This window comes from Chlorocebus sabaeus, chromosome 4 (genome assembly GCF_047675955.1).
Source record: "Chlorocebus sabaeus isolate Y175 chromosome 4, mChlSab1.0.hap1, whole genome shotgun sequence".
NCBI lineage: Eukaryota > Metazoa > Chordata > Mammalia > Primates > Cercopithecidae > Chlorocebus > Chlorocebus sabaeus.
The window spans coordinates 87,043,796-87,068,547 of record NC_132907.1 but is presented as its reverse complement, the minus strand read 5'-3'; the positions used below and the strand labels follow the sequence as shown (position 1 = coordinate 87,068,547).

The 24,752-nt window shown below is 44.0% G+C and overlaps 1 protein-coding gene across 1 annotated transcript in view; it reads left to right on the top strand.

Annotated features, from left to right (window-relative positions):
- Nucleotides 1–2,191: 2,191 nt before the first annotated feature.
- The window catches only part of ADCY2 (adenylate cyclase 2), a 426,522-nt gene continuing 403,961 nt past the window's right edge, over nucleotides 2,192–24,752 (top strand). Inside the window, exons 1-2 of the mRNA XM_007961181.3 lie at nucleotides 2,192–2,454; nucleotides 16,969–17,166. Of these exons, the coding sequence (XP_007959372.3) occupies nucleotides 2,245–2,454; nucleotides 16,969–17,166 (408 nt within the window). The 5' untranslated portion in view covers nucleotides 2,192–2,244. The remainder of the gene's footprint in view (nucleotides 2,455–16,968; nucleotides 17,167–24,752) is intronic.

Sequence of the window (24,752 nt, the reverse complement as noted above, 5' to 3'; positions counted from 1 at the left end):
ACCCAGCCCAGTGAGGATTGATGGGAGGGTCTGAGGTTGAAATTACCTGGGTTACAGTCGCAGGAGGGTGTTGGAGTAGGGGTTGAGGCAGCAGTCCACGAACCCAGCAGGGAAGAGATTTTCTTTCTGCTCTTAGGGCAGGATGACCCACGATGGGAGGTGAGCCTTGGGACCTACAGGATGCTTCAGGGGGACCCCCTCCTACCCATTGCCTCCTCCTCCACTCCTGGCCTCCAGGTCCTCAGAAGGAGGGAAGTCCAGGGACCATGGAGCCTGGTGGGGCCGGACCTGATGTCCTGCACGCTGCCCTGAGCCCAGTCTCCCCGGCCACCTCCCTGCCTCCGGTCTCTGTGAGATCTGCGGGTGAGCTGTGCAGCTCCTGAGCCCTCACCCTTAGGCCCCGTGGGCACTGACTGCTGCTAAAATGAAAACCTCTGGAAGGATCCCGCCTGGGTCTCCGTGCCCGGCCTGGCCCTGTGCTCAGGGTAACACAGCTACCTAACTTACATGCCCTCTGCCAGCGAGGAGGACACAACAGCCAGGGAGGCGGGGCATGGGGCCATTCGAGAAGGTTCTGAGGTCTTAGGTGGTGACAAAGGCTGAGTCCTGAGAACTGGTCATCTCCTGGAAGAGATGAAAAGTATATGGAACAGTCCTCTGGGGCTGCCCTCTGGGCTGCTCGTTGGTGGCAGGAGAAGGGAGGGTCCCTGTGCCTTGGATTCTTTAGGGTAAGGCTTTGGGGGACGAGGTGGGATTTCGGGGCTCTTTGGGCCGGACTACACTGGAACAGCAGGAAACCTCCAGAAGGGTGGGTTCCTTTGGTGATCAGCGATGAAGTCCCTTCAGCCCCCAGGGCGAGGGCCAGCGGCCTCCGCTCCCACGTGTGTTGGGAGGGGACACTGTCCCTGATGACATCTGCTCCCAAGGCTCCTGTCGGGTCTCTAGCGCCTCCTGCGTCCAGTCCCCCAAACTCCCAGGGCCCAGCCATCCGCCCCCGCGCCCAGCCGCTCTCCCCAGCGCCCCTTTGCCGCCATTCCCGCTCGGCAGAGGGGCTCGGCGAGGACCACGACCAGCCACGGGGCACTCCTGTAAACCTGTGATACCACAGGCTTACTTGGTACCTACAAAGTGTGACTGAAGCTGAGCGTGCAGGGCGCAAGGGAGGCTGCCTCCCGAGGCCGTGGCGGGGGCTCCCAGTGCAGTCACTGCCGCTTCACTTCCACATCGTGCAGGTCTCCAGTTAGCGTCCTCTGGCGTTTCCGCGCCCTGCCGCCCTTGCAGGGAGCCCTGGCCCTCTCAAAAGGGTGGAGAAGTTGGGGGAGCCCTCAACCCCGCTGCGCTGAGGGGAAGAAGGGCTGGACGGTAAACCCGTGCCCAACGCGGGGAGGCGGGAAAGGTGGGAAATCCCCTCCAGGGCCCCCAAGAGAGTGAAAAGGAGGGAGTCCCCCGCTGTCCTCTGACCCGCGTTCTAAAGGAGGGACCCCCGGGTCCTCTGACCCCGGCTGTGCTCTGTGACTGTGGGGGAGGGTGGGAGCAGGCCCCGCAGCCCGCTAAGGGGTGGGGAACAGGAGGGCGGCAGCCTCCCTGCCCGCTGCCCTTGAGGTACTGGAGAGGAGCTTAGGAGCCCCGCAGTGCTCCGAGCCAGGTGGGGCGGAGGAGTCGGGGGGTGGGACTCCCTCCCTCCACCCCCTAGGCTGTGTTCTTACTTCTTAGTGGGGAGGGCTGTCCCTCCCACCCCACCCACGCTGCACTCCGGATAGGGTAGAGGAGGTGGACGACCCGGTGGCTGAGTGTGGGAGGGCGCCGGGCGAGGACGACCCCTGGCCGGGGCGCAGCGGGAGCTCCCCAAGTCAGCCACTCCCCTCACCGTCCAGCCCCCGCAGTCCCCAGCCTGCAGTCCGGCCGTCGGGTGGGGGCCTACACCGCCCCTGCACAGAGGCCGGCTGCGCGCGGGGCGGGGAGCGGCGGGCGGAGGGCCCCGTGGAACCCGCCCCCTCCCGCGAGGTGGCGGTGGCGGCGGCGGCGCCGGGAGCTGCCCCCGAGGCCGCCGCCCGGCCCCCGCCCGCGCGTCAGCGCGCCCAGCCCGGGGCGCCGAGCTCCGCCCGCGCCGGAGGCCCCTGCGCGCAGCTCCGGGCGCCGGCAGCCGGGCCGGCCGAGGCGGCGCGGGGGTGGGACGCGGGCGGTCGCGGCAAGCGGCGCTGCCCGGGCCGGGCGCGCACGGCGGGCGCCCTGTGAGCGGCCCCGATGTGGCAGCAGGCGATGCGGCGCCGCCGCTACCTGCAGGACCGTGCCGAGGAGGCGGCGGGCGGCGGAGACGGGCTGCCGCGGTCCCGGGACTGGCTCTACGAGTCCTACTACTGCATGAGCCAGCAGCACCCGCTCATCGTCTTCCTGCTGCTCATCGTCATGGGCGCCTGCCTCGCCCTGCTGGCCGTCTTCTTCGCGCTCGGGCTGGTGAGTGGCCTCCCCGTGAATCCAGCGCCTCGCCTTCCCTGGCCCCGAGAGGACCCGGGCCAGCCGAGCCGCGTCCCGCTCTGGGCTGCCCCGCGGCCCGCGGCAACCCCTCGGCCCGCGGCTCCCTGCTCCTCCTGCCGGCCCGCAGCCCGGTGTGCTCTGGCAAGGGCTGCGGGCGAGAGAAAAGTTTCCTGGGAAGGCTCTTCCCGAAATAAAGTTGCCGAGGTGTTCACCAGGTGGACCGGCAGGGCGTGTGCTTTTTGCATCTTTGCGCACCGCTGGTAAACTCTGCGCTTTCTGCCGGGCGCCGCTGCCCGCAGCGCTCGAATAGGTCTCCCCAGAATCAGCCCTGGGCTTCCTGGGCGAGTGGCTGTCTCCTGCCCGGTTCCGCTGGCACGGCCCCGCAGCTGGCATTTTAGTTTGGATTGGGCGTTATTCAACTCTGCAGAAAGCCTGCCGGGAAAGTGGTTAATGACAAGGAAAATGAAGAAGAAAAATTAAGTATACATCTTTGCCTTTGCTAAAATCATTTAGCCCTTTAGCCCGATAGACAGAAAGTGATGGGGTGTTGACTTGTGAATCTTTCATCTCAGGGTCTACAGTTAAGAAGCGTTTGGGAGGGACGGTTGCTTTCCCGTTTCTAGAGAAGTAACGTGGTTAGGGTTTTGGACAGGTTATTAAAGTGGATTTCATCACTAGGAGTATAATGCAGCTCAACAGCCAGTTTTGCCAGTTTATATTTTTCCAGCAGAAATCCTTGGCTCGCTCCCTTGAAAAGTGAGGGGAAGTCTGTAGATGGCGATAACTTCCTGTTACTGATCTCTGAGTGTGTGGTTCAAACTTTTGCACTGCCTGTGACATGCATGTGCAGATTTTGTGCGAGGCATCGATTATCCAGCGAGATTTTTTTTTTTTTTTTTTTTAGTCGGTGGTTGATCTGTGAATGTCTCCACTGGGTGATTTTTTTTTTTTTTTTTGGCTTAGAATATAAATATGTGCCTATATTTATATGTGTCCACCACCAAAGAAGTAGATTTTGCTTATGTTTCACCATGCATAAAATAGCTGTCCTTGGTATTTGGCAATTTGTTTCGGATATCCAGAGCCAGATGGTGTTCAAATGTTATGCATGGGAAGAATTGTTACCATCATGTTTTTAAAAAATAAAAAAATGTCCCCACACCACTCAATGGTAGCTGTCTACTGATTGAGTTCAATGAGGTAAGAATAGAAAATAGAATGTAGGAGGCTATGAAGTCACAAATCACACACTGGCTCTTGTACTATCAAACCTGGAGCAGAGAGTACCTTTTGATCCCTGTAGTCTAGATATGCGTCCGGAGCAGCCCTCACTCTCTCCACATGGAACCAGCCTTCTATGCTCTCTGGAATGGCATTTTTATTTCTCTTTACTACTTTTAGGAACAAAAAGGACTTGGGGAGAGACTTCTGCTCAGTCTTATGGGCAAGCAGGATCTCTAAGGACATCTACTTATTGTTTTTTACTTGCCAGGAAGAAAAGAAACATCAGAGTTGTCCTTTGGAAATCTGTTCTGCTGGAGGCATTTCGGCTTGCCATTCTCTTGAACCTGTAATTCAAACCTGCTCTGGCTTGTTCTCTTCTAAATGGAAAGGAGCAGGTGATGACCTATTTCTAGCAGCATTAATATATTTAAAGACAAGTGTGAAGTTCATGCTTCCCCTGCACACACGACTTTGTTTTCTGTGATAGAGAATTCTAATTTCTTAAACTTGGTTGATGGAGATTCTTGAATGGGTCACTCAGATTTAGCATGATTGGGTTTAAAGTACCCTTCTTTGAACTGTCTTTGCTCTTTATATTTGTGTTTCTATATTCAATTCCTTTATGTTCCTTTTTGCTTGGTGCATCTGTAGGAGTGGTATTCTTTTCACAACGTTATCCAAACATCTTTACTTTTCTTGATAAATCAATCATTTTCATGCTCCTCTTGCCTTCAGCTAAATCATTTTAAGCACAAATTGGGCATTTCCCACAGCATGGCTGTCACCTATGGTGAGGTCCAGAGAGAGTGAAATGAATCCTGTTCTTGGCCGTACCTAATTCATGGTCTCATGTCTACTCTGTGCACCCTTCAAAGAGATAAGCTGTGCAGAAATGTTCCAGAATCAGGGAGGGTAACTCAGTCTGGTAGAAAAGCCACCTTCAGGCAGAGACCAGCTGCAGGACCAAGTCGGAAGGAGCTATGCCTAGGAGCAATGTGCCCTGTGTTCTGAAAGTGGACCTGAGTCGGGACTGGGATGATGTTGGGCCCCCAACAGCCTGTTTCTATTTTGATTTTGGAAGCACCATAACCAACATCTCTGCTTTCTAAAACGTGTTCTCCATCTAGATAGTCAACGATGGCTGGGGTAGGGACATTTGAAGATAGACTAGGTAGGCTAAGGTAAAGCTGTGTTCGTGTAATTAGAGGTGAGTTCATTTCTTGAGCTGGCAGAGCTTGGCTTCAGAGAGGTCTACCTTGGGAGGTGGCAATGGCTGCTTTGGGACCCTGCCAGGGTTTCCATGCTGGAGCACTTTACTTGAATAGCTGGGCTGCCATGCAGTTCAGGAGCTAAGCAGATCTATTTTTGCTGCCTAAAATCTTGGACAGATTCCTTTTTTTCCCCCTGAATCTGCCTGATTTTGATTTCCATTAGACTTTCATCGGTTCTTGTAGAAGTTTGGCAATTTTCTTAAAGCACATCCCTAGCCTCCTAGAGCAAAAAAGCATTTGGACTACACCATGCTCTTAGTATAATGCTAGTACATAGAGATTTTTTTTTGCTGTATGTAATTGCCTTTGTAGAAGTGATTTGGAATGCATACTAAAAAGAAAAAAGCAAACTTCATTTTGATTTAATATTTCCCTAATTGACATTGTTCACTAAGTGATTTCATTTAATTTCAACCTTTGATCAATTCATGATTCTGCATTGTTGGCCCTAATATTAAAGTAATCCTCAAAGTTTTACATACTGTAAAAATAAATCCTGAATTGAAACTTCACAGTCTTGGTTAATTGGTTATTTTCTACATGAAAACAATTAAGTAGTTTTAATCCCATATTTGTGAAGAATTATCTGAAGACATGAAACTCAGTAAATAGAAAATTCAATGACATGTCTTGAATTTAAATATTGTTTAATAATATGAGTAATAGTTTCTGCTGTTTATCATGGAGAATATTCATGAAAAATCTGATTTATAATTTTTTCACCATCAGCCTGTTGAGTGCCTACCAAGTGCCAGGAACGGCAATAATTCTGGGCATGGGGAACAAAATAAACTTGACCCCTGGCATCAGAAAACTTAAAACTAATGAAATGAAATTTTAAGTCATAAGTCTTATCATGTAACTTGGTTTTTAATTTTTTTTCTTGTTCTCATTGTTTTTTCTTTTTCTACTTTGTTTTTTGGAACTGGTTTTTATTACTGAATGCATGAAAACCCTTTTTCAGAATTTAATACTCTCATTTATTATATCCAAAATCAGCCAGCTGTTCTCAAAATTTGCCTGTCAGTGTTAGGAAAGGTTGACATAATTTTTTTTCATTTTGTCAGAATACTAGCTGGCTCTAGCCAGATTTGTTTTGGCTAAAATTTATGATTACGAATAGTCAGTATTTCAATATAAATGAAAAAATTGTATTCCATAATTTTAAGTAGTCAGAGAAATAAAGTAGATATTTGTGTTTTTTAGTATGATACTAAAATAAGAGTATGCACTTTTATTAACTATACATAGGTAATATATGTGACTGAGAATATGACCCACCTTGTTTCTTTTATGGTGATACAATGAACTAGATATTTAGAACAATAACCAGAAGTATTTTTTATTATGAATCAATTTTCCAACATCAGATATTTTTTCGAAGGGCAGATTTATCAGAGAGGTTCTTTTATCTGTACATCGAGAATTTTATTCTACCAAAACAAATTAACATACCCAATTATTTCTAGAGAGCAACCAACTTTGTTATTCCAGACAATCTTTCAGCACCCCCAGTAGGTGGAAGAATCACCTTCCTTGGGGATTGGAGTATGGGAGGGCAGACAGATGTACCCAACGTCCGCTCTAAGGAACAGGAAATTCTGTGCATGCTTTCTCTAGTTTCATAATTCTGAGTGTGGAAGGGAATAGAGCATGTTCTTAGGTATTGCAGTAAAGATAGCTAAAGATTCATCTTTTTATGCATTTCTATACACGCAAGAAATCTCACTCTGCAGGTGCTTGTAATTTGCAACCAGTAATTCTCTAAGTCGTTTTAGTTATAATTTACTTGTGGTATAACAAAGGCCATGGAAAAACTGTAATTTTCTGCAGGAAAGATGGTTGCAATTTAGGGGCCTAGCAAGAAAGGATTTGGAAGCATCCTTTGGATACTGAAATGTATGATTAAATATATACATGGCACCTTCCTTTCCTGTTTTAAAAGGACAGCGGAGTGAAATGATTGAGATCATCTGCTGTGTGGGAATTGTGGCTTTGTCCATTTCCACTTCTGTGACCTTGGGAAAATTGTTTAACCTATGTCTCAGTTTTCTTGTTTGTAAAATGGCATGGTACCTGCCTTGTAAGTTGATGGTCTCAATTAGTATATGCAAAGTCCTTAGAACAATGCCTGGCATAAAGTAAGCCTCCAGGACTGTTAGCTGTTCCTAAGTCTTTGTAGCTGCATTTTCACTGTTACTGTGAAAGAATACTGTAGTCACATTGCATTAGAGCCAGAAAGATGCTCATTCTACAGATGATGATACTGAGACCCTGAGAAGTGATCTCATCTCTTCAAGGTCATGCAACTGCTACGTTGTCACAGGGTCACAGGGCTTTTGCCTTTCCCTGGGTGACTTTGCTAGAGAACATTGCAGGTCTAGAATTCCCAGCTCTGGTCTTGGAAAATAGCAGGTTTTCTTGTTGAAATTTCTTACTAATATGAACAGCCTCAATCTTCATTCTGTGTAATGGAGTTAACTTTCAATGCTTTTCTCTTCCAGAGTTAAAGGAATTCCGTAGAGATGCTTCCTCGTAATTAATTCACTGACTTGCTGGCATTATTTATTTTCATTATGCTAAATGTCCCCAGTGTCTTCCCCATCAAGTGGAGCCTTGACTGTGGCTCTGCTTTTATTGTCTGAGAAGTCCTGGCATATGCACCATGGGTGTGAGAATCATTCCTATTAAGCCGTGATTCTTACTGATAATTTTAAACCGAATATTCTACTAAAAATGGAACAACACTGTTAGAGCTGTGTTGAAGGTGTTTTGTGTGTGATGTATTTCATCAGAAATTGTTAGTGACAGGAGAGTCCGAGCTGGATGCTGGGCATACTCCACTGGTATACGGGTTCTTCCTACCACTTGGTATTGACCTCGAGACAATTCATTGAACCCGACTCATTTCTTCCTTCATTGAGTATTTAGAGCACCTGGGTTGGGGGGGTGGGTGGGGGCAAGCACCATGATTGACATCACCCTGGATGGCACTCCACCCTGAACTGGCTCACCCCTGCATGTTGACATGATCCTTAAATACTGTTGACTGCTTTAGGGCAGGCTATCATCATGATCGTTATCATATCTAAGGACCACAAGAGCTGAGGGCATTCACCTCTGACCCTCTCGACTTTCTGGATCTTCCTGAGTGGCTCCCCTAATCTTAAAGTCTCTTCCACATCTCTGTGCCTTATATCCAAACGTTTGGGAGGACAGAAAAGGATTATTAAGTTTGCTCATGGGTTTGGTCCATTTGACAAAATTAAGCCTGTGCTAATTCTTCAGTCCTTTTTTGGTATAAGGATACAATTAAAAAAAAAAAAAATCACAAGGGAGAGGATGAAAAGAGGGTTGGGAGAAGACTTCGTTTGTACAGCTGTTTTTGGCAATGTTAGACATAGTTCTTTTGGTTCCCTCTTTTTTCTTCTGCTTATACTTCTGTTTCTAGGAGCCAGACACAGGTAAGAGTGGGGTAGACGCAGTAAGAAAAACCTCAACCCAAAAAACCATTGTGGGCAGCTTTACCAGCTAGTTTTCTGACTCTGCCCAGAGTTCTAGAACAACTGTGCGAAGACAAAGAGAATGAAAACACAGACCTGACCATGGCTCATAGAGATGTGTAAGGCAGATTGTATCTCAGAGTTGAACCAAGTCACTTCTGAAAAGCTTGGTGCTGGAAATGGGAAAGTTCAATTATAGGGCAATTAAAATATGTTGAGTAAATAATTTATTGCATTTGAAACATATAGACAGAAAGTATAATACTATAGTTTCTTTTTAAAATGTTGAAATTCTGAGGATTTCTCAAGATGATCATTATTTTCTGGGAGAGTCCTGTGAATAAATCAGGTCTCTAGGGTCATCACCCCATAGAAAGTTCTTGGTAGAAAAGATGGCAGATCAGCACTATTGTAACAGGAGCCCTGACTGCAAGATCTTGGAATTATGAATTCTACCCATTTATATCAATGTCCTTTGCTGTCCCTCAGACATAATGATGCTGGGGTATTGCAGCTAGGACAAGCCAGAGCTAAAAAATACTGGTTTTTATTCCTGTGTGCTTACTCCTAACACTGAATTATATTGTGTGTGTATATATATGTGTGTGTGTATGTGTGTGTGGGGGGGAGGGTTTAGTGTCCTGTATTATTTTTTTAGGTGTATAGAGAAAACAAGAGTAAATAATTAAAATATCAAGTTACTAATGATATATGGACATTATGAAAGAAATAAAATTTTAGACTAGTCCATTACTAGAATGAATTAAAGTTATTAATATTGAAAATTAAATACGGAGATCAGGTTAACATGAATAAAACAGATAATGAGGAAATCTTAGCACAGTCCAGACATATGGTCAACCTAATGTCTAACTCTTTCCTATCATCGACTTGCAGTGAATTCAAATACATAACCTCCATACTCTTTGGAATTGAATTTTAGGTGCATAAAATAGAATTACTCATTTGATAATTTGATTAATATTTGATTCTCAGGCATAATCCTCATTGATCTCTATGTGGGTCATTTATAGTAAAATAAATTTTCATGAATCCATTTTGAACTAGAATATCTCTAATAGCAAATTTCTTTCTATATGCTCAACTCATTCCATTCTACTCTCTATCCTCAAATGTAAACTTCATATTGAAATTGAGTTTTATCGTTCTTTTACTTGTCTTTTTGTTCATTTTATTATATATAGACACATACATATAAATGATATATATGTGTGGTGTGTTATAGAAATTGAGATTCATTTACCTATTTTTTCCTTGAGGAGAATCAATTGCCACCAATCCATTTCAATTACTTTCTTCACATCCGTCATATATCAAAATTCTACATATGATTGATTGGTTATGGGCTGTTCTGCCACATTGACTAAGTTTTTGTTTTGTTTTGTTTTTATCCTTTCAATGCTACACACACACACACACACACACACACACACACACACACAAAATTACTAAAGCTCTGTAATAAGTATTTTTGATTTATTTATGGGGAGATTGAAACTTCCGCTTCAGTATATTTGATAGTAGTAAGATTGTCTAGTATTTCTAATTTTATTTCTGGGGTCAGTTTCAGTAAGATGTTTTTCTAGGAAGTTTTGCATTTCATCCAAATTCTCAAATTTAATTGCATGCTCATTTTGATAATAATGTTCTCCTTTTGATGTTCTACATATGCTTTATTTTTGATTTTTATTTATAATATTGTTTTTATATGCTTTCTTGTATAATCTCACCAGAAGTCTTCTTTTTAGCTTTTTCAAGAACCATCCTTCTTTGTTTATCTTATCCATTACTTTTCTTGTGTGTGTTTTTATCTTTATTATCTCCTGTTACGTCAGTCAGAACATATTAGATTATGTCATGGAAACAACTCCACAGTCTTCCTGGATTAACACAACACAACAAAGGTTTATATTTTGCTCAGGATACACGGTAAAGATGAGTCCGTAGAGGGACTCTGCTGGCCGCCCCGTCACTCAGGGATTCAGGATGAAGGAGGGCACATCCCACAACACACTTCTTTCCTCATTGTTGCACCAGAGAAGAAAAGCTTGCTTCCATGTCTAACTACTGGCGATGAACACTTTCCACATGGAAATGACACATCACTTTCATTCATTTTTCATTGGCCAGAGTAAACGTTCTTAGTTGTCTTTGGTTGCCTTAAAAACCACCACAAAACTTAGTGACTGGAAACACCACCATCATATATCTTCCTCCTGAACCTGCAGTTTGGGCACATTTGCCAGTGGTGGCTCTTCCTTGCCCCATGCATTGGCTGGGGTGGTTTGAAGGCTGTGTCTTGCCTCCCTTGAAGGTTTGCTCGCTTCCCTGTCTGATGTTCATACTGGCTTGCAGCTGAGATTTCGCCGGCACTGCTGGCCAGAACACCTTCCTGTGGCCTCTCTACATGATTACTTGACTTTCTCTTGATATGGGAGCTGGTTTCAAGAATGATCATCCTAAAAGAAAAAGATGGAATTTCATGGCATTTTTATGACCCTGTCTCTCAAGTCAGGGAATTCTGCCATACTCTATTAATTGAGGCATCATGAAGACCCTCTCAGGTGGGTGGTCAGTCCAAGGGGATAGAACCTAACTTGATAAAAGGAATGTCAAGCATACATGGGATGAAATGTAGATTGCCCCCATGTGTGGAAAATACCATCTGCTATGTGACCTTACATAGCCATGCCAAACTTTCATATGCCTGGAAGAAGGTTGTATCAATTAACTTGTGCTGTGTAACAACTAAAAACTTAACAGATTTGAACTACTCTTTTTTTTAGCTCATAATTGTGTGGGTCAGGTCTTGGGTCTTCTGACCTAGGTTTCCCAGTTCATCTCTGCTGGTCTGTCTCATGTTTGTGTGGTCTAGTGGCATGTTAGTTAATCACTGGATTACTCAAAATAGCCACATTTATGTGTGTGGCCAGTTGGCAGGCTGTCCACCATGGCTGTTGAGTGGAGTGCCAGGTCACTCGACTGTCTCCTCTCATTTGGCAGGCTAGCCTGAGCTTCTTTGCATGGAGTTCAGGGGCTTCCAAAGAGCAAGAGGAAAGAGGCAAGCCCTACTGCCCAAGTCTTTGTTCAAGTCATTGTCTGTGCCATGCACCTGCCATTAGATTGGCCAAATGGAGCCACATGGCTAGCGCCGGACTCAGTGTAGAAGAGAATTACACATGGGCGTGGATACAGGGAAGGGGATTATTGCTAGCTGAGATTACAGGCATGCGCCACCATGCCTGGCTAATTTTTGTATTTTTAGTAGAGACAGAGTTTCGTCATGTTGGCCAGGCTGGGCTCTAACTCCTGAACTTGCGTGATCCGCCCACCACAGCCTCTCAAAGCTGAGATTATAGGCGTGAGCCACTGTGCCCAGACAAAACAAAAACAAACGAAACAAACAAACAAAAAAAAAAAACAAACAAAAAAACAAAAAACCCCCAAACAAACAAACAATAACAACAAAAACTCAAAAAACAAAAAAACAGATGCTGGTGAGGTTGTGGAGAGAAAGGAACGCTTTTACACTGTTGGTGGAGTGTAAATTAGTTCAGCCATTGTGGAAGACAGCGTTATGATTCCTCAAAGACCTAAAGACAGAAATACGATTCGACCCAGCAATCCCATTACTGAGTATATACCCAAAGGAATCTAAATCATTCTGTTATAAAGACACATTTATGTGAATATTCATTGCAGCACTATTCACAACAGCAAAGACATGGAACCAACCTAAATGCTCATCAATGGTAGACTGGATAAAGAAAATGTGGTACTTATACACCATGGAATACTATGCAGCCATGAAAAACAAGATCATGTCCATTGCAGGGACATAGATGGAGCTGGAGGCCATTATCTTTAGCAAACTAATGTAGGAATAGGAAATCAAATACTCCATGTTCTCACTTGTAAGTGGGAGCTAAATTATGAGAACACATGGACACATAGAGGGGAACATATAAGTTATCTTATATGTGGTACCTTTTAATTTACATTTTTGTGATGAACTTTTAAGATAAATTATGCTGTGATCAAAGAACATGGGTCTGTGTGACACCTCTTCTTTGAAATCTTTGGAGGTTGCCTGACACATGATTTTTATAAATATTCCACATGCACTTCAGAAGAATATTCTTCCACCTAATGGTTGCGTGTGGAATTCTGTTTTTCAATTGGGCCAAGATTACTAATTACGATGTTCAAATCCTTTACATCTTTTCTTGTTTGCATTTTTATTTTATTTGCTTGGCCTATCAATAGCAAGATGGGGAGTTGAAATTGTCTGCTCTTAGTAAGTTTACTTTTTTCTCTGATTTTGTAAATTTTTGCTTTATACAGTTTGAGGCTATTTTATTAGTTTTACAGATGTTTAAAATTATTATAATTGCCTATTTATTCTTTTCACACCTCATGGTAAAATAGAGTATGACTATGTATGTAGATAAGAATAAAAATTGTCTATCTATATGTGTATTGTGTATCTATATGCATATGAAAAAATATATCTCCACACATCCATTTGTCGTCAAATGTTTATCAGAGCTAAAGGCTGATTTCATGCCTCCTAATAATTACTGTCATTTGTGGTACACCTGTGACATACGAAACACCCAGAAGCCACACCAAATCTGGATGACTGCATGTGAAGAAGCTGGCTGAGGGACATTCGGCTTCTCCCACTGAAAAATCACAGCAGGAAGTGATGGAAATCGGTTTCTACCTTTGCTCTTGCTGACTTCAAAGCATTTCACTAAAATATCATTTTTTAAAATTAAATAGAAAGGCAATATTTTACATTAGACTGTCCTTTACTACCTACATGCAAAATAGTACTATTTAACAAAAAGAAAAAGAAAAAGTACGTTGAAAAGAAAGAAAATACGGATAAGCTGTTACTGCATGGAAAAACATCTAAGAAACAAAGGAGTTGTCACATAAGAAATAAAAGTGATGGGTATTTAATAGGCCTAGCAATTAGAATCCATCTGAAATTACCAGAAAATGCATGGAAAATGAAGGAATAAAATGCTTAGAGTGGAAGGAATCCATTGTCATCACAGTGGATGATACCATAGTTAAACTATCGTGCTTTAAAGGCATTTTTGTACATTTCATTTAGTATGCATTATATGGTAAATTTTATTTTACCTTGTTAAAGCCATTTTTAAAAAGGCATTTTAGTACATTTTAGGTAATATTGAAAGGATTTTAGTACATTTTATTTAGTTTGCATTATATGGTATTTTTTTTCCACAAAGGGAGGAGGGGTTAGGATACATAGGAATATTTAATTGAGATTGATGATGGTTTTAATGTTTTAGTTTGCTTGTTTTAAAGTAGTCTGTTTTATATTCTAATATTTGCAAACAACTCAATCAGAAGAACACAGCCTCGGGGTGTACCGTGCTGATTTCCTTCCTTTCTCCATCTGCTGGGAGATGGACAGGAGAGAGGGGGAGCTGTCATTCTAGGTCTGAGGGTGTCTCTTTATTCCATTGACTTAGCCTTAAGAAAAAAGCATGATGCGAGGCCAGGGAACACTGTGGCCTGTAAGCTCGTACATCCTCTAGTGAATACTCATCTGTTCTTCCCATGACATCCTCATGCAAGGTTCTTAAAACTTCAGAGTTAGCATTCAAAAGGCAGATACAGAATAAACTGGTGGCTGTTCTCTTCCTTGAAGAGTCTCTGGTTTTCAGTGGGCCCAGGTTTTGCAAAGGTTAGGGTCACAGGCCTCACAAGCAGCAGCTGACCGTCTCAAGCCATTGGCCATCTGAGCCTTTGGCTCACCCTTTGAGGTGGGGGTGTATGGTCTGAGGCTGACGCTCCTCCTCTGCTGTGCAGAACCCGCCTGCTAACGTCACCCACCTGGTGAGGGCAGGCACACCACCAGCCACCGAGGATCATGACCTGGATTAGGACTTCAGAGGTCGAAGTCCTCCTTATAGTTTGCAACTGCATTGTCATAAAGATGTGTGTAATCTTTCCCCCTAAGAGTTTGTGCTTTTTTGGCTGCTCTCATTTTGAAAGAAATTTAAACATTTTTGCAGGACTCTAAGAGGGTTGTAGGACCCAGACGCTGTGCTCACTGTGACTAATGGTGGAGAAGTCAACTGCAGCCCCGACAAATCACATCTCAGGGATCTGATTTTTAAAAAAGAGAGAGAAAAAATAGAGAGTTTACAATTTAGAACCAAAATCAAAATCAAGTCTTACATACTTTACCCAGAAAAATAAGACATTGGGTCTCTGTCTTCTTGACAGAGATATCCTTTAAAAGAGAGGCACGGGCAAGCTCTTACAGGTCGTTCCGTTTCTCCTCTGCTTCCTGGAAGGGCTGTATCACCATCTTCTTGTTGCCTGCTTTCCTAATTTTCACTTTACAGTCATGCATATTTTTGCCCTGTTTTTCAGTCTTTCTGGAGAACTAAGAGCCAGTAAAGTCAGTGATTGTTTCACCCCTGCTGGGGTAATGAAATGACTGGGAAAAAAAAAAAAAGTCATACTGGGAAATAGGTTTCCTGATTATTTACTGGTTAGTTTTCTGTCCACAGCTCAGTGAGGTTCATTTGGGGAGGTTTAAATTAAATCAGTTTTCATGGCTCCATGTGTGTAGTGATCATAATCTCAGATTTGATGTCCTCAGATGACACGCTGTCATGTCCCACATGTCCATTTGTTCGTGGTGTCTGAGTGCTGGGGAGTGCTCGCAGCCTGACAGATACCTAATACCCTTTTGCAGTAATTGTAAGCTGTGTCTGAGGGTAAGAGTAATAACTTAGGCACTTAATCATGGATAAAAATAGCAGTGGAGGGAGAGAATAAGAACATCTCATTTGATCTACTTGTTTTCTGCCAATTCTGGAAATACACGTTCTTTTGGCCACAGCAACAACTGGTCCCATTCGGTTGAGCTCGCTGTCTGCTGCAGGACCACAGACCCATAGGTGATCCCTGGGCTGGAGGCCTATCTCACCCACCAGCTGGACAATGCATGGCAGCCCTTCTCCATGCCTCAGTCTCCTCAACTGTAGAATGGAACTAACACTAGTGCCCTCCACCCTGCCTGCCCCCACCAGGATGGTGGTTGTAAAGATTAAAGAGGTTAATATATGTAAGCCTGCTTAGCACAAGTAGCACTTACTAGCATTTACCATTCTTGTTGTTCCTCTTGCCTCTTTCCCAGGCATCATTTATCACACATAATTGTGGGAGAGAAAGGGAAACGACGTCAGTTAAGGGGGCTTGGATGCTGGCTTTTCCCCTCCTTGGGAACCAGGACTCTGTGTGGATTTTTGGCTGGTCTGCTGTGTTTCCCCATCTCCCCGTGCTTCATTGCCTGGTATTTGCATGGAGCCATTTCCAGTGTGAAGTTAGAGCTACCAGTGGGTGGAATGAACCTTGTGCCCACCTGTAAAGAATAGAGATCACCAGACGGACAGTCCCTTTGTAAGTCCCAGATATGGTCCCAGCTTTGTGGGTTTTTTTTTTTTTAAATAGAAGTGTCTATGGATATTTCCATAACTAAACACGTTTGGGTGAGGATTAAAGACTTTATACTGTTTTCTGATCCATAGTAAACGCTGTCCATACCAAGCTTCCAGCATAGTGTTTTGCAGAAGCTACAGCCTAAGCCCAGGCTTGTGTAATCAAATGAAACATAATGTCTGTATGTGGAGCTGAACTTGTGTAGAATGGAAATAGTGGGTCTTTGTCATGTGGTAAGGAAGAGATAAATAGAAAAAAAAAAAAACTGTGTGCCAAAATAAATGTAAATAAATGCATTAGTAAGAAGTGAATAATAAATGCCCATTTTCTTTTTGCTTGTTTGTTTCTTTTTGCCATGTTTGTTATTTTATTTTCTCCACCTCTCTTGAGAGAGACATCACAAACATGGCGCTCTCCTCTATGCATTTCTTGCTCCCTCACTTTCCACATTCAGCACTTTCTGACCCTTTTCTATTAACCTATGATCCTGTCAAAACATTAATTGCCATGCATTAAAATAAAAGCTCATCACTTTAAAGACTGAGATAATTAAAAAAAAAGTTTTTAAAATAAAACGTTTAAAATCCATTTGGAAGCTAGTTTTCTAAGGCCAAGGTATTTCTGCTCCTTTGATTTAGGGAGGGAAGTTGGTTGTCTTATTTTCTCCTGGCATTAATGTGTTCTTACATTCACTTCTGAATACAATCCAGTTCTGCGTTGATCAGGGAAGATGTAACTTTGATGAGATATTGTTTTTCCTATTTTAAATATCCAACATTGGATTATCTATTTAGAAAAACATGTTTATTTATTATGAAAGTTGAATTTTAAATGTTCAAACTGTTCTACTTTCAAAACAATTTCTTAAACCCAGTATTTTCTGACATTGACAAGTGTTGATAACATTTTAACAACATAAATCATTGGTATCACAGTGTCTCTAAATGGTAACTTTTCCATGTATTTTTTTCTCTCCTCAGGAAGTTGAAGACCATGTGGCATTTCTAATAACAGTTCCGACCGCCCTGGCGATTTTCTTTGCGATCTTTATCCTGGTCTGCATAGAGTCTGTGTTTAAGAAGCTGCTGCGCCTCTTCTCGTTGGTGATATGGATATGCCTTGTTGCCATGGGATACCTGTTCATGTGTTTTGGAGGTACTGTCTCTCCCTGGGACCAGGTAAGGTGTGAAAATATTTTTTGTACTTCTTTTATGTTTTGGTTTGTGACATACTTAGTTCTGTAAACAACTTGGCCTTAAACTATAAAGAGGAGTTCTATAACTGAGAATGGAGTCTAATTTTTAAATTTATATTTCTACAATTTATTTTTAATCGACAAATTATAATTGTATGTATTATGGGGTACAATGTATATGTATTTATATCTGTATGTGTGTATGTATAGATGTATATGTGTATATATGTGTGTGTGTATAATTGGACACATATATGTTTAATATAAGATTAAATGAAACTAATTATATGCAACATGTCACATATTTTTTTTTGGTGAGAAGCTTTAAAATCTACTCTTTAAGCAATTTTGAAATATACAATACATTATTATTAACTATGGTCAGCATGTTATGCAATAGATCACTATATATTATTTCTCCTGTCTAACTGGAAATGAAATAAGCCAGGCACAGAGAACGAAGGCTTTTGAAATAGCTGTCTTTGACTCATGGTCAAAGTCACTCTGTCCCCATTTTAGCAAACCCATCGTGTCACAACGAAGGAGCTGGCCGGGGCCTCATACTGTCACTTGTTTGGGATAGCTGAACTTCAATTCTGTCCGTAGCCTTGTTTGACATCTCGAACCACAGTTTCGACAACTCAGTCCTTGTTTCCGGAGTGCCTTGTCTAGGCTTCCTATTTCTCCAGGTGCCTGCAACCCTCCAGGACTGGTCGTTGTCTTTAAATTCCTTCTCAATTACTAGAATTTTCCTACTTAAAGACCCTTCCTAATTCTGTGACACTGATTTTCCCTCCACATGGTCACAAGCTATTGAAAGGGTGGCTTCGGATACCTGCCAAAAAACCCACGTTCGTTCATTTTGCACCGGTTGAGGCTCTGGGCCTCACGTCGTATCCTGAGGGAAGTGTTGTCTAACTATTGGCTTTTTCCATAGTGCTGCTGCTATGTAGGTGGCTGCTCCCAGCGTATTCATCTGACAGCATGATAAATGGTGTATTGTCTAGGGGACAGGCCTAGGCTGAGATGTGAGCTACTAGCTTAGAGCTTGTCAACCAAGACATGGAGTTTTGAGGCCATCCAGGGAGAGGGTGACGGAGTAGCTGAGAGGGCTGCCACAGGTTTGGTGGGGACATTGAGAGCCAGGGGTGTGCCAGCAACAGGATCTGGAAAGGAATACAGGGGCCATGATGGGGAGAAGAGAGCCAGTGAGGGTACACTGCTGTAGAGGTGAAACAGGGAGGGTTTCCAGAGGGTGTGGACAGAATGGCTCAAATGCCATGTCAAGGGACAGAATACTGTTGGTGTACCTCAGTTGGAAAGAGCCCAAAGACGAGCTTGCCAGTGGGTTCTGTTGGTAAGTAGTCATCTGACCTCTGCCAAGCCATTCTTCTCTTTGTGCCTCCATTTCTTGTGCAAAGGGAGGAGGCTGGACTAAGTGAACTCAAGTTAGTCTTCCTGGCTCTAAGAGGACACTCATAGTGGACACAAGACCCGGCGGGAGCCATCATCTCTCCTTCATCACTCTCCCACTGGAGCCCCTTGGAGGGCTGGGCACAGGCCCCCATCCTCTGCTTGACTTCTTCCTCTCCCTCACACTTCCCGCTCTCTCCTTCGCCCTCTGTGCTACTGATGCCACTTACACTCTGTCCTTCCCCACTCAATTAGAAATCCTGGCTAATACCATTAGACAAAATACTACGTAACAGTGAGGTAAACATGCAAGGGAGAAAGAAAATTCTAATTATCTGCAAATGACCATACTGTCTATACAAATAAACTGGGAGTCACAGATCAACTAACAGAACTCATAAGAGAGCCCACCATGACTGCAGGATCAACATAAAAACAATAGTATTCTTGTGCATCAACACTGAACAATTATAAAAGGTAATTTTTAAAATTACCGTTTAAACATTTTCTCCCCCAGCAGCCTAGACATCCTGTTGCATGCATACTGGTGCCCAGGTAATGTAAATAGGAGAACAGTTAAGATCCTGCTGGTCTGTTGCCTGAATCTGATGGTCTCTCCTTGCACCAAAGCCATCTTGTTTTAATGTTACAGGTTTCTAAGAAGACTTACTATCTGGAAGGCCAAGTCCCTCTTCCTTGTTCAGAATGTTTTTAGCTCACTTTTTCTTACAAATCAGTTTGTCATGTTCAATGAAAAGTCCATTTGGGTTCTGGATTTAAATTATCTTGAATTTCTAAATTTTTGTTATGAAAGATATTTAAAGCCTAAGAATTAATAAGAGGGTAGTATAGAAAACATCCAGAAATATGCTGTTTTTGTGTTTAGTCTTTTCATCAAATGGCATGGCGTGTCTCTCAAAGAATTCTGATTACTTTTTGTGTCCTCCAGAGACTCTATTTTCTTTATAAAATCAATAATAATTTTCCTTAGACTCAATCTTAGGTACCTAAAGTCTTTTTGCTGTTTTATAAACAGAATTTTAAAAATTACCTTTTCTTTTTTTTTTTTTTTTTTTTTTTTTTGAGACGGAGTCTGGCTCTGTCGCCCAGGCTGGAGTGCAGTGGCCGGATCTCAGCTCACTGCAAGCTCCGCCTCCCGGGTTTACGCCATTCTCCTGCCTCAGCCTCCCGAGTAGCTGGGACTACAGGCGCCGCCACCACGCCCGGCTAGTTTTTTGTATTTTTTAGTAGAGACGGGGTTTCACCGTGTTAGCCAGGATGGTCTCGATCTCCTGACCTCGTGATCCGCCCGTCTCGGCCTCCCAAAGTGCTGGGATTACAGGCTTGAGCCACCGCGCCTGGCCCAAAAAATTACCTTTTCTAAGTGGTCAGTGTTGATATATGAGAATACTGTTGTTTTTATGTTGACGTTACAGTGTCAGTGGGCTCTTCTGAGTTCTATGAGTTGATCTGAGACTCTCAATTTATTTGTATAGGTAGTGTGGTCATCTGCAGATGATTAGAATTTTCTTTCTCCCTTTCATATCCTCAATTTACCTTATTCTGCTGTAGTATTTTGTCTAATTATTTTAGCCTGGATTTCTAATGCAGTGTGGAAGGACAGGGTGTAAGTGGCATCAGATGTTTAACTTGATGGGAACATGGAAGATTCCAGTAATATAAGGTTTGCTTTATCATTGTTACTATTTTTAATAGAACCAATTAATCAGGATAAGGTCCTTTTGTCTGTGTTCTTGTCCACAAGTTGCATGTCCTTAGAACGATTTTCCTGACCCCCATCTGTCACTTCGTAAGGGAACATCACTCACCTGGCTTCAGTGTTTCCATGGCACTTAGGGTGACTTATAGAACCGTAAATTATAGGACACACCCCTCTCTTTGTTTATTGATTATCTGCTGCTGGAACATAAGCTTCTGGGCAGGGATGTGACTGTCTCTCCAGTGTCCCATCCTTGCCCTTAGCAGAATGCTGTCCAGCCATTGGCAGCCAGTAGCTACTCATTTGATTATGTTCATTGACAGATGACTGTATTTTCATCTTCAGGATTGTTGTTGTTATTGTTTGTATTTTAACCTGTTTTTATTGTTGTTGTTTTATAACATGTATTTTTTTTTTTGACACTATCTGCCTGCTTTTAAAGATCTCTCCAAGGATCATAAACATGCTTGTTTCATAGTCATTTTCTCAATACTGACTCCTCTCAGGTGTTAAATTTGTTGGCCAAATTTCTCGGTTTTAGCTGTCTCCGTGTACCTTGACATTTTTGCTTTTACATACATCTTGAATTGGAATATATTCACCTCTGCCCCTAATATAACCCTCACCATTCTGTGGTTGTCTTTCCCATGCCACTGGGGCCCTGGATCGTGAGTGTATATGAGGCTCAGCCCAGGTGTTCCATGTTAATTTTGCAAATTGGGAGGCCAGCTCAACCCGTGGCCTGGGGATGTTTCTGGGAGGTGCACAGCTGTGTCTGCTCAGTCCTCTCACCCAGGGCGTGATGCTCCGAAAAGGCCACAGCCAGGCTCAGTGGCTGCAGCTATTTTTGGCCACTATTCCTAAGCCAGGAGCAATGGCAGGGTGTGTGCCTCATGCAGTGGACCGGCTCACGCCCCTTGAAGAGACATTGAGTCCTGCCCCTCCTAGAGCTTGAAGTCCTGCCCAACACTTCTAGCTGCCCCTGTCCATTCTATGGCAATGGGGATTTAAAATGAAATTAAAAGCAAAAGTCTACCTTCTGGTTTCTTTTCTTTTGTTTTTTTTTGAGACCGAGTCTCATTCTGTTGCCCAGGCTGGAGTGCAGTGGTGCCATCTCTGCTCACTGCAACCTCTGCCTCCTGGGTTCAAGCAGTTCTCCTGTCTCAGCCTCCTGAGTAGCTGAGATTACAGGCACGTGCCACCACACCCAACTAATTTTTGTGTTTTTAGTGGAGACGGGTTTCGCCATGTTGGTTAGGCTGGTGTCGAACTCCTGACCTCGTGATCTGCCTGCCTTGGCCTCCCAAAGTGCTGGGATTACAGGCATGAGCCACTGCGCCCAGCCCTGGTGTCTTTTACTACAGACTTCACATGTGTACACCCCTTAATTAGCCATTAGGAAGTGCTGCGGCAAGTTCACTTTGCTTAGGAAAGCACTGTGCTTAAGAAAGCAGGCTGCTTTCAGTATTCTTTAGAATAGAATGGTTCCCACTGGAAGATGGTTAAATTAACAACATAGTTGTAAAGTGATGCAGGAATGAGCCTGCTATACAGTCAGAGGGAACAGTCTACAAAGGACCACTCTCACTGCTGATACTAATTGCAAGCTGGGGGGTTTCCAGGATTACCCAGAGATTGGACAGTTTTCTAGAAGAACCCATGGAACTTGTGACAGCTGTTATCGCTGTGATTAGGGATTGCTACATGGAGAGAATACAGAGACACTCTGGCAAAGAGAAGAGCCCAGGAAAACCACCAGATGTGGAGCCCCTGTTGTCCCCCTCTCTGTGGAGTCATGGATGGTGCTGCTGTCCTATAACCACATGTGGCAGTTGCCAAAGAGAATTATCTATTGCCGAAGCTCAGCTGAGCCTTTAATGTCTAGAGTTTCCATTGGGGCTCAGTCATGTACTGCCTGCACAGCTGACCATTAGTCTCCAGCCTTCCACAGGTGAGGCTGACACTTTTATTCTCCAGCCCCTCTGGAGACAGCACTGACATCACAGGGCTCTAAGTTCCCGTCATAAATCACATTCAGACTGTCCTGGGGTCTAAGGCCCCAGAAACATAAACACACTTTTCTCAGGCAGGACATTCCAAGGGCCTAGATCACCTTCCAGCATTTGAGGGCAAAGCCAGACCTCTTATAAGGTTAACTCTAAACTCTACAGTGACTTGAGTGCAGTTCGTAGTCAGCAACATCACCAGTGCAGAGCACGAAGCACAGATAGCTAGCATGTGCATGGTCTGGACCTAGTGCTAGGCCCCGTTCTGAGGGCTTCCCTTACATGACTTCATTCATTCGTTTATGAGCCGGGCACCATCCTACCCCAGCTTTCTAAGTGCAGAGAGGAACGCACAGGAGGAAGGCTGAAGTACAAAGAGACTTGAGCCCAAGGGGTCTGCCTCCTGAGGCTGGCTCTCAGCCAGGAGACCTGTGCTTCTCAAACGGAAGTGATTGCACCCCCAGGGGACGTGTGATTGTGTCAGGAAACGTCTTCCATTTGTCACAGCTTGGATGGGTATGGGTGGGTGCTACTGTCATCTTGCGGGCAGAAGCTGGGGATGCTGCTAATCACCATACGACGCACAGGACAAAGAATTATGCAGCCCGGAGACTCAGCAGTGCCGAGCCTGAGAAGCCTGCATTATCACCCAACATGGCCTCTCTGTAATGCCTTTTAAATAACCAGCTCTTAAGCCCTCAGTGAGCGGAATTGTATGAAGTTGCCAGTGCATGACTGAAGAGTGACGTTGGCAGTTTTGATCAGGAAAAAGGAGTGATTTTTCAGTGTGTGACCCTGAGAAAGTAGAGGCAGGAACAAGGGTTGGGACCCTGGGGGTGGGTCAGCAACCTGGTTTGGGAGGAGTGACTGGGAAAAAAAGGAAAATCGAGGGAAAAAGACCCCAAACTTTCAAGAGATTTGCCCTCACAGGTTTTGACTGTAAGGGGTGGGGTTTTCCCAAACATCGTTATTTTAGTTCGGCACAAACCACCCCCATCCCAAAGGTTCCCTCTGCTCTGTGCTACCGGCACTCAACCCAGCTGATGCCCTTCCACATAGCTGCCTCCCCGATGAAAACTTTTAAAACAGTATAACCTCTGAGTGAAGTCTGCGCAGTAACCTGCAGAGTTTCCGGCTCCAGGAAGTCAGGGCAGCATTTGCATTTGACACGGAAGTCTTTTTGGCCTGCTTCTTGCCTGACTGCCTCGTGAAATGACTTTCATTTGTGCTTCCAGTTCCCCATTGATAGAGCTGTTCGGATGGCTGTGAGGGTGATGCTGCGATTGTGTTTCATTTTTCTGAATGGTTTAAAAATACGTGAACATGTTGAACTCAGAATTAGCAGAGGAGTATGTTTTCTCTGTCCTGGTGCATCTAGTAAGTGGGATCATTTTATTTTTAAGAAAGAAGTGATTGAGTGTATCTCTCCCTCTCTGTCCAGCTCAGTTACACAACACAGCAAAGATCTCTACCCATAATTGCTGTGGCGCCCACCAGTCCCACCGGGAGGCACAGAGAAGCTCGGAATTCCAGAATGTATTTATTGGAGCCCTGTCACTGATTTCAAAAAGAGCAGTCATTTGTCCCATGGGTAGACATTGGATCCGTTTCTAGTGCTGCAGTAACCAAACCTCTTCCAAGTTGTGTTCCATGGCTTAGAAAAAAATAGAAGATATTTATTGTCTCAGTTCTGGAGGTCAGAAGTCTGCAGAAGTCTGAAATCACAGTGTCAGCAGGGCTGTATTCTTTTGGAAGAGTCTAGAGGAGAATCCTCCCCTGCCTCTTCCAGCTTCTGGTGTCGCTGGCATTCCTTGGCTTGTAGACACATCACTCCAGCTCTGCCTCTGTCTTCACGTGGCAGCTCCTCTGTGGCTCTTCTCCTCTTTTTATAGGGACACCATTCATATTGGATTACAACCACCCTAATGACCTCAACTTAACTGGATGACTTCTGCAAAGACCCTGTTTCCAAATAAGGTTACAGTCACAAGTACTGGTGTTTAGGACTTGAACCTATCTTTTCAGGGGACACAGTTCAACTCCTAACAGAGCACCCTAAGTGGGTACTCTCTGGTAGTAGGACAGGCATTTCCATCTTGTGGGGTGCTGCTCTGAGGTTCACTCATCCTTCTTAGATTTGGAAATTGCTCTCGATGTCAGCTTTCCCTTAAACTTCAAATCCACCTTGAAATTAAATGTGGGCTGTGAAAGTTTTGAGACTTTTATCAGGTTGGTGCAAAAGTAATTGGGGTTTTTGCCGTCATACAAACCAGTGTCTCTAAGGAATTAGAGACGTTCTTGTGTGTGAATGTCATGTTGAAACAAATCAACACTCATGAGTGTAAAGAGAAAATAACTGGTCCAATCACACAGCCGTGTAAATAAACAGAGCGCTGTCAAGGCACGTTAGCATGCTAGGCATTGTTGGTT